Source organism: Megalops cyprinoides, chromosome 8 (assembly GCF_013368585.1).
Source record: "Megalops cyprinoides isolate fMegCyp1 chromosome 8, fMegCyp1.pri, whole genome shotgun sequence".
Lineage (NCBI taxonomy): Eukaryota > Metazoa > Chordata > Actinopteri > Elopiformes > Megalopidae > Megalops > Megalops cyprinoides.
The window spans coordinates 27,211,786-27,221,230 of record NC_050590.1 but is presented as its reverse complement, the minus strand read 5'-3'; the positions used below and the strand labels follow the sequence as shown (position 1 = coordinate 27,221,230).

Genomic DNA, 9,445 nt, shown 5'->3' with positions numbered 1-9,445 from the left:
GTTGCATGCATCAAAAGATTTTTTTTTTTTTTTATTTAATATTCATGCCAATTTAATTAAAAATTTGAAGACAGGCAATACTGCATAACAGGTATGAATTATTTTGGTCCTTAATCAAGAAAAATATAGGATTATTTTTGCTAGCCTTTCCATATTCTGTATTCATAAAACTATTTAAATTCTAGTTGGCACTGTTTGAACTAAATGCCATCGCCACAATAACAGCAATTAAAACTGATGATACAGGTAATTCTGAAGATTTTCTTTCAATGTTAGAAATATATTTTAATCCAAATTGGATTTCAGATCTAAAGACATTCTTCCTTTCCTGTTTCAGTCTACAATGTACTGTATATTCATACATATATTTATACCTATGTGTCCAATAATTTGACCTAATTTGGGTAAATAACATGCATATTTCAACCAGCCATTGTCCAAAGGAGTAAATAATATTACTTGCACAAGATATGGCGCCAGGAAAAAGATAAAAATTTTGTTCATCTCTGATTTTTTTAAATTGCTGTGATACACCAAGCTGCAGTACATCACAATATACTGCGTAAATAAAAAAATCATTCTGACTTCTGATCTGTATCACTGCTGTATCACTACAGTACTACTTCCTGTGCCAGAACTCTCATAAAACAGCATCTGTTCCCATCACAATTATCAGTTACACAGCAGCATATTTCCTTTGCCATCTACCATTATTTAAAGCCCATCCTACATTTAATCCTTCCACTGAAAAACTGAACACTGAATAAAACAGTTTTTCCATGTACATGAAATAACTGACATGTAATAACAAAATGTTGTGCAATACAATCCAGTCCTGGACTGACCGGAGATTCAGTTTCATCATCAGCTGTAATCACATTATTCTGTAGACCACGTCCATATTTTCCATATATAGATCTTATACATATACATGTATATATATTATACATACTGTCTCTCCCTGTCTCTTCATATATATAGTACATACATACATTTATATATCCTTCATGTGAATAGGAAACATATTCACATAATGTATGTCTATATGTTTATGGCCCGAGTAAGTAATTTCCAACCAAACCGGGCAACTAGCTCTCTAACAATAGCCTTTGTTTTTTATGCCACTGTGATTAGCATTCAGTAACAATCAAAGCTGTCAGTGGGAGAGGAATAAACAATAACAGGGTCCTTGCAGAGCACCTATGGTTGTTTATGAAAAACTATCAGTACCATATAACATTGTTTAACATGTACACCTGCTTAAAATTTGCAGAAAAACATTTTGAGGGAAATACTTTTTGAAGGAAAAATTTCTTAAGTTACTGAAAAGGAACCCCAATAAAGCGCACAGCCACTCAATGGCCATCACAAGGTAGATTTATAAGTGTAAGTCTGGCTAACACCTTCCTTCTGTTGTATTTTTTTCATAAAACCATCTCAGACGCATTTCAAAGCACTTGTTCAAAAGATAAACCATTTGAAATAAAACTGATCATTTTAATGGCACACAAGACAGAATATAGCAGAACAGTTATCGCATTATGTCCATGCAGTAGACTACATGAAAGAAAGCAACACAATGATTTCACTCTGATCACTGCATAGTTCAGGAGCCTCTTCCACAATGTGGACTTTACAGCAGTTGAAATCACCAGTGTGGGGTTCATCACTGCATGTTTGTTCATTAACAATAACTATCCCTCAAATGCATGTCCATGTTTTACTCTCAAATACACTGTACATTAATCATACTCTTTTGTCATCATGTTTTGGTCTTCTGAATTTACAAATAATATACAAAGTCTAGATTAAACAATTGATTCATACCTTCTACCCATGACCTTCTCAAAACAAGCAACCAAACTCACAATGCAGGGTGAAATCTGCCTTTCATTAAACATTCACCAGTTGAAGATGCATGATTAATGATGTTTTCTCATTCACCTTTAGTTAATGCATAATGAGTTTACAGTCTTGCGTTGAACAACAATGCTACTTTTAAAAGATTAGAAGTAATGATAATTTGTTAGATTCAGCCTCTCAACAAGTAATCTACAATGTAACAGAGGCATAATGAAACACAAAACAACATCGAATCTGAAATGAAAAGACAGCTTGGAATGAAAGTTTGCTTTTCATTGTAAAATAAATAAAATCATGAACAAATACAATCCAGCAAACTTTTTTCATAAACAAAAAACACAGTTTCAATCTTAATAACAGACATCAAAAAAGCAGTTTTGTGGCTTTGTCCAGCTTGGTAGAGTCCTGGCTTCAATGTCAAGAGTACATAAAAATATATATTTTGGCCTCCATGTCCCTGGGGGGTGCTAGACCTGAAACTCGAACATGTCCGACTGCTTCTTGGCCAGCTTTGCCACCTCCTCTCGGATGGCCTTGACCAGGGCAGAAGTGGTGATCTTGCTGAGGGAGGTGCCGGAGATATCACCGGCATCCGTCAGGCTCTGCTGGGAGGTGACAGTGGAGGGCGTAGGGGGTTGGTCCAGGATGCCATGCACAGATGAGGCCTGGCTGTACTGCCAGGGCAGCATGATGGGGCTGCTCTGTGGGTAACGAGGATGAGGGAAGGCCTCCGCATACCCCGGCAGGGGTACCTGGAAGAGAAATTGATGCAAGCATCACTACTACATCACACTGCATTTCTGAAAAAGCAGGACAACACAGACAAATGCTGTTGTTTTTCCACTACAATCATAGTCATCCCATATGCGGGGATATTTTTTTTCTAGCGCTGGTGTTTCATATACTTAAATGAATGGTTTAAATTCTTTAACAAAACACATAAAAAGCAAACTTTGACAATACTCACAATAACAAAAAAATCAGTATTTCACAATCATAAAATGGGCTCTCAATACAAACACAAAATTGGAGCTTTGCAATGACTTTTCATCTGAGCATGAAATGTGCGTGATCGTCAGTTACAGTTACAATAACAGACTCAGAAAAGAAAACGTATTATGTTCATTTAAGAAATGTGCTCAACTACCCTGGTATTTTGCTGTGTCCACTCAACGCCACCGATAAATTCAGTTCAGCAAATGGTTTCTAAATGACACTGGTTCTGTAAAAAGACACTGCATGAAGGCATTTGGTTGAAACAAGCAGACAAACAGGAAAAAAAACATTCCAATCAAACAAGGATGCTAGTGCAGAGGGCAAATCAAAGGGGCATCATGGGGCCCACTGGAGGGAATGCCCCCCTACTCATTTAAAGGAGAAACAGTGTAAAAAGTAAATGAGTATGAAATGAGGGTGGGCTTACAGAGTCAGCCCACTGGTGAGGGAGGTCGTCTGGCTCTGGTGGGTAGGACATCCAGGACGGGCTCCTATAGGAGGACGGGGGCGTAGGGGCGAAGTAGCCAGAGTAGCCAGACCGGTTGGCTGGTATGGCATACACTGCTGTTATTGGGTTTCCTGAGTAGAACGACAATGTGATCAGCCAATCAGAGGAATGTGTCTGACCTCCCATCAAATGTTTCTGGCCTCCCGTCCCAGCTCACTTTAAACTGATCCATTCAATTAAATGAGTGTAAATGCTGAAGTGAATCTTTATGAGATAATCCAATACACCTGTGCGCTTCACTGCTCTAAAACATGGGGAAACACTCCAAGTCAGTACATACCTATGCTAAACACAACATATACAGTAGTAACAATGTTTGAATGCTTCCACAATGCAGTCAAAACATTAGGTTTTTCATTACCAAATCTTGATTCACCAGCGGGTATCTCTGTTGTCTGTTATTGTGCTAAGCAGAATAAGGTCTTTGCTCGGCACAAAGACAAACATCGTCACAGACAACTTGAGCAGAGCTAAGCTTACCTGAGTAGTGTGGCATGGACTGGTCTGCAGTGACAGCAGGGAGGGGCAGTCGGGTGAGTGGCACATAAGGGTCACTGTCGAGCTGACTCTGTGTGTCAGGGACTGAAGACTCTGAGGTCCGGGCTTTAGGGCCAATGTCAGATGTGGAGCTAAGGAAAGCAAGAAATTGCAGTGTCTGGCACTGTCTTACTCTGCATTTTCCACTAGGTGGCAGAAGCACCTTGTGTTGTTGCATGGAAGCAACAGCAAAATGGCACAATGCCTAAAAATGGTCATTGATATTCATGACACTTTTATTGAACTGTTTTAAAATTCCAGTTTATACAGGACTTGAGTCTAAAACAATATTATTTTGGAGCATGATTGTGAGATTTGCATGAAACAACTCTGCACAGAGAGGCAAACAACATCTCACCGAGGACCATTAAGGTTAGCATTGAGTCTACAAAAGACACATGAGCAATCAGTTAAGACCCTACCGTCTCAGAGACGGCCCAGAATGGGGTCCCGTTCTGGGTGGTATGGGGGGCGGTGGGGAGCCCATAGCCATATCAGGCAGCTGGGTGAACCTGAAAGCCTAGAGACACAAAAGGAGACAAAATACACTGGTTAGTACTCTATGTTCTGTCTATATAAAGCCCAACTGGTACACAGAGTGAATGGTAGCCTCACCAGCCTGAGGGTAATGAGGTTCTTATGAAACAGGAAAAACAAATAAGCCCAAGGAAATGACTCACAGGTTTGAGAGCCTTAAAAACGTCAATCAAGACACAGAATGAGTGGGATATTATATTATGATCATTTATTTGTTTATCCAGGGCAACTTACAAGGCTTACTTTTTTACATCTCACACATTCATAACCCATTCATACAGCTGGATTTTTTCCAAGGAAAAGTACTGTGAAAGTACTCAAAAATACAACAGCAGTTTTCCATCTGGTGGTTGGACCTCAGGAGTCCAAAGCTTGATTTCCACTGACCTGCCTTCGCAAGGACATGAGCTATACATGAGCCATACCTGAGGCCAGCTGGGGGCATTTTCAGACTAAACCAAGGCCAACAGCATGCTGTCCAGCCCCAGATATGACCTTAGGCTGGCACAGTTCAGAGACAAGTTCAGGACATTCACTGATGTCATCATCTCCTGCTGGGGCTTTTAATACAGTGCACTTTTCCAGCTAGTGCATATCATTTGTTTATTCAAATACTAGTTTGAATGTGACAATTAAGATGGCTCTGAATAGTTTGCCTAAGTGGTCAGTTCAGGATGACTTGGGCAGAGACATGTGCTAGTTGAGAATTTATGTCAAAATATCAGACTACCCGAGAGAGAAAGAAATGGAGGTTGAGAAGGTAGTGCCACTCTAATACTAGGACAAGATTAAAAAATGAAAGGGGATTTAAAAAAGGGTTAACAATGGTTTATGATTTAGAATATAATGTGGGGGTACCAGGAAAGCAAACTAGCATAAACCCAAGGTTAGATCAACTTTGAGATTAAGACTGCATGGTGATGTAAAATTTGATGTGGAGTGGACCAAGCAGTCGTAAGTGTAAATGAGGTCATAAAGGGGTTGTATGTGTAGATAGAATGTGTAAGCTAGAAATCTCAAGTCAGGCCTACATTGGTGTTAGTAAAGACTGCACAAACAGTTACTGTGTAAGGGTGTAAATTTCATTTGTTTTGTGCACCACAGAGAAGTGAGATTTGCAGTACTAATTCTTCATAAAGTAACCACAGTAGTCTTCTCATATCATCAACAGTACATTGAAGTAAACAAACAAACCTTTGCCTCCCATACTACACATCAGATCCACTTATAGTCAATATCCATATGTGCAAAAAGAATAATAAAAGCTTAAGCATCAGGATGTATTCCTCCATCATACACTAACAAGCTAATGCGCATGTCATTTTGGATGTAAGCTTTCCTCATAAAAATACACATATGGTAGGCAGGTGATGGCATTAAAGTTTCTCTCTAATGATGCTCTGTGATCGGCAGCATTTGAGCACAATAAATTGACGCCCATGTTGGCTGGTGTTACAGCGGTGCACATACAACTCAGTCAGGTCAGCAGAAATCCAGCTCATTGTCCTGACATAACATGATGGCCTCTACTGAAGCCTGGTGAAGCACAATGTGCATTCATTTAATTACAGGTTTATTTGTTAAAGCCCAGCATTAAAGAGAAAAGGAAATTACACAAAGCTTAAATGAACTCACAGGCTTGGGTGGGCTGCACTGGTACATGTCCGGTCCGTAGGCCGGCACCCACTGCAGCCCACCCCGGGGCCTGCTCATGGTCCCGGGGGCGCTGGTCACCACCTCGGAGTACGGGATTGGCTGTCCCGGGCTGCAGGGGCCATGATGAAGGTGGTGGTGCTGGTGGCATCCGCCCGTGGAGTGGCCGGCTGAGGCCAGGCTGAAGGCCTCCTCCAGGAGCAGGTGCATCTGCTGCCGCACCTCATCGATGGAGGGCTGCGAGCTCAGGGTGGACGTCTCCGAATGACCTTTGACCTGTTGCCCAGTGATGTAGCCCCTGGCACTCACAAGGCGATCCACGTTGGTCTCTTCAATCAACTCTGGCTCCGTCTGACATACATACATCCAGGCACACACACGCACGCACACACACACACACACACACACACACACGCCAATACACACACACATACACGCACACAAGCACACGCACATCCATGCATGCACACATGTTGTGCTATAATGTAAATGGTTTTCCCCATTTAAATGTAAATGCTGTGTGTCCTTATACTATATGGAAAATCACTGACACTCATGAAGGTGAAATTTTCAAACAGACATGCAGAGATGCCACCACTCTGCTAAAAATAGGTGGTAAACAGTCCATTTGATAGTAATCTCTACTCATTCCAGAACAGTTTTTTGAAAAGGCACTGTCAAAGCAAGAGTGCACTCAGGTTGATCCTCACTGGAAAACACAGACCTGGCTGATGGATTTCACAGCCAATCTATAGCCAGCCCTGGGGTCCTATAACCCATAAACCAGCACATTCACCCACTGTGACATCTGGAGGCTTCTCCCATGACCTGCCATGGTTTACTTTCATTTTATTCCACAGCACACTGTGAAGAGAAAATCAAGCTCCCTTTATGATCAGGAATGTGACTACATTTTCATTCAGGCCCAGAGCTGGTGGGGACTTAAAAAGGGTCCTAGAGCTCATTTACTGAGGAGAAGGCTGTAAGGAAGGGTTTAATACCGGGGGAAAGTTTTGCATCTGCACTTTGGTTATTTATCATTTGCCCAGTATTAAATATTTGGGAGAATAATCCAGCAAATTAAGAGAAATGTAATTAAGCTCTGCAGCAAATTGTTGAAGGATCAGAGTCTCGCATCTATTCCACCCTTTGTTTTATTCTCTGTCTTTTTTGGTCCCTCTGCCTTTCTGTATTTCTCTCCCTCTCCCTCTACCTCTACCTCTCCCTCTCCCTCTCCTTCTCCCACTCCCTCTCCCTCTCCCTCTCTCGGTGATAAATTGGTGCAAGCTGCTGGCGCCCTTCCTCCTGTGTGAGTGGAGAAGAGCCCCTGGGGACCAAGCACAGCGTGCCACATTAATCAGCCCTCCTGCAACACGGACAGTCGGAGATGAGGATCTGCAGTGATCTCGCCCCCAGCTATGTGCTCCCACTGTCAACACCACAGCTGAGTCTCTACACCACTTGTTCCTGGCACCAAAGACAACTGCCACAGTACCTGCAAGGTTGCACAGCTGAATGCAACAACAATCACATAGGGCTGAACTATGTGGTTCGAAGGTTGAAAGCTGGAACCTGGTACCTGAAAAAGTCTTGAAACTGAAACTTGAAAAAGAAAACTACCATACAGTTTTTCCCTTCCCAGATCTGAGCTGGTATTCGTTATGTATTCTAAAAGCAGAATTGTGGCAATATTTTCCAGACTCAGAGACTGAGAAACCCCTTTAAATGTATAATAAATCAAAACAAACCACCAAATGAATACTCAGCTCTAAAATATTTACTGCTTCTTTTTCCTTAGTGTATTTCACACCACACTTTAATTTCAGGTTATTGCATGAGGGTCTCATATTCCAATAAAAAAGTCCAGTTCCACCCAGTACTCTACTAAACTGGCCTTTGACCTTTCAGATCAATACAAGCTTTATCAGGATCTTCACACATGCAGTTGCCTCTGGATTTCTCCCTGTGCCTGGCAGCACTGTGATGACTGGGGAGCGATCAGACGACAACTCACGTCATAGCCGCTGTTGCGGATCCCTCTCCGGGTCCTCTCCCTCATGACAAGCAGGTCCATCTCAGTTCCACTCGGGCCGGGGCTGTTCAAAGATTGCCGGCTCCGATATGCTGGGGTTCCCATCTGAGAGTGTCTGGAATCAGGTTGTCGTCACTGTCATCATCATCATCATCATCATCATCATCATACCTCAGTGAAATTCTATCCAGAAACATATTCAGAATTCAAAACATTCCTTCCACTACAGAGTAGCCCCTCCAGCATACCATTTTCCACCAAGCATAGAGTTTCTAATTAAGCCTCAAAATGTCTATTTATAACTTCAATGAGCAGCAGTGAGGAATAGTGGAATGGGCCACGGATAAGCAGATAAGGGTGTCAGCAAAATAAACACGCAATGTAACCTACTGCAGTATCTACATGGAAGTCAATGAGCAAAGTTTTAAATAAGCATTTACAATTCAGGAATGCAAGACTAACTACTTGTGTTAATACACAAACACATATTCAACCCTATCCCGCCATGCTGCTGTGTGTATTTTCTTGTTTGTGCCTGTCTTACAAAGAGCTTCTTGCTTTCATCCTTGTCTTTCCAGCTCCCTCTGTACATGGCTCAGTAAATCAGAAGTAAGCCAGAGTGTGGAACAAGCTGTGAACATGCTGTTATAAACCCTCCAGAGAGACTGTAATCAGCTACAGGGAAAACACGAAAACTCGACATTCACATATTTCGGTGCTCTTTTCATACTCAACAGGGAGAAAGGGAAAATTCTTTAAAAGTTTTAAAGCACATCTCAGAACTTGTCTCTTAAGTAAATAATTTCCTCTGTCTGTCCTTTCGTGCTTGTTTAATGAATAAAAGACATTCTTCTTTTGAGAAAACAGCAGCTATGACGAAGTGATGTTGTGCAGAACAGAACTGACCCAAAAGCAATTCCCATTCCGTATGCTCTGAGCCACTGAACACAATCCGCTTATTACTTTAATGGGAAAACAGTCAGCTCTGGACCTGCCAAAATAGACTCCTTCACAGAAGGGAGTTAAGGCGATTAAATGGAAGCAACGTGTTTTTCTTTAGGAAAAATGATGAGACAATTACACAAAGATGAACAGCACAGTAAGTCTAATGAAAAAAGGACAATTGAGCCGTATGAGAAAGGGAGCCCTCACACTGTCAAAACGTTTACAGCAACAGACCATTTAAAAGAATTTAAAAGTCTATATTACCCTTTAGCACCTGAAGTACTTGTTGTTATGCAAAGCAGAACATTCACAATGCAGTACAGTTAGACTAATTTAACTTAACTTAACTGAATTAATGCTAATTTAACTTACTG

General features: G+C 41.4%; 1 protein-coding gene across 5 annotated transcripts in view; it reads right to left on the bottom strand.

Annotated features, from left to right (window-relative positions):
• Nucleotides 1–2,207: 2,207 nt before the first annotated feature.
• LOC118781776 (UPF0606 protein KIAA1549L-like) overlaps nucleotides 2,208–9,445 on the bottom strand; it is a 54,415-nt gene continuing 47,177 nt past the window's right edge. For 2 of the 5 annotated variants that reach the window (XM_036534838.1, XM_036534841.1), the window contains 5 exons: nucleotides 8,109–8,241; nucleotides 4,327–4,424; nucleotides 3,848–3,996; nucleotides 3,287–3,438; nucleotides 2,212–2,615 (listed from right to left, as the gene is read on the bottom strand). In XM_036534838.1, coding sequence (XP_036390731.1) covers nucleotides 2,331–2,615; nucleotides 3,287–3,438; nucleotides 3,848–3,996; nucleotides 4,327–4,424; nucleotides 8,109–8,241 — 817 coding nt within the window. In that variant the 3' untranslated portion in view covers nucleotides 2,212–2,330. Of the gene's footprint in view, nucleotides 2,616–3,010; nucleotides 3,086–3,286; nucleotides 3,439–3,847; nucleotides 3,997–4,326; nucleotides 4,425–6,076; nucleotides 6,446–8,108; nucleotides 8,242–9,445 lie in introns of all 5 variants that reach the window. The other 3 variants (XM_036534843.1, XM_036534842.1, XM_036534839.1) reach the window with 3 other exon arrangements.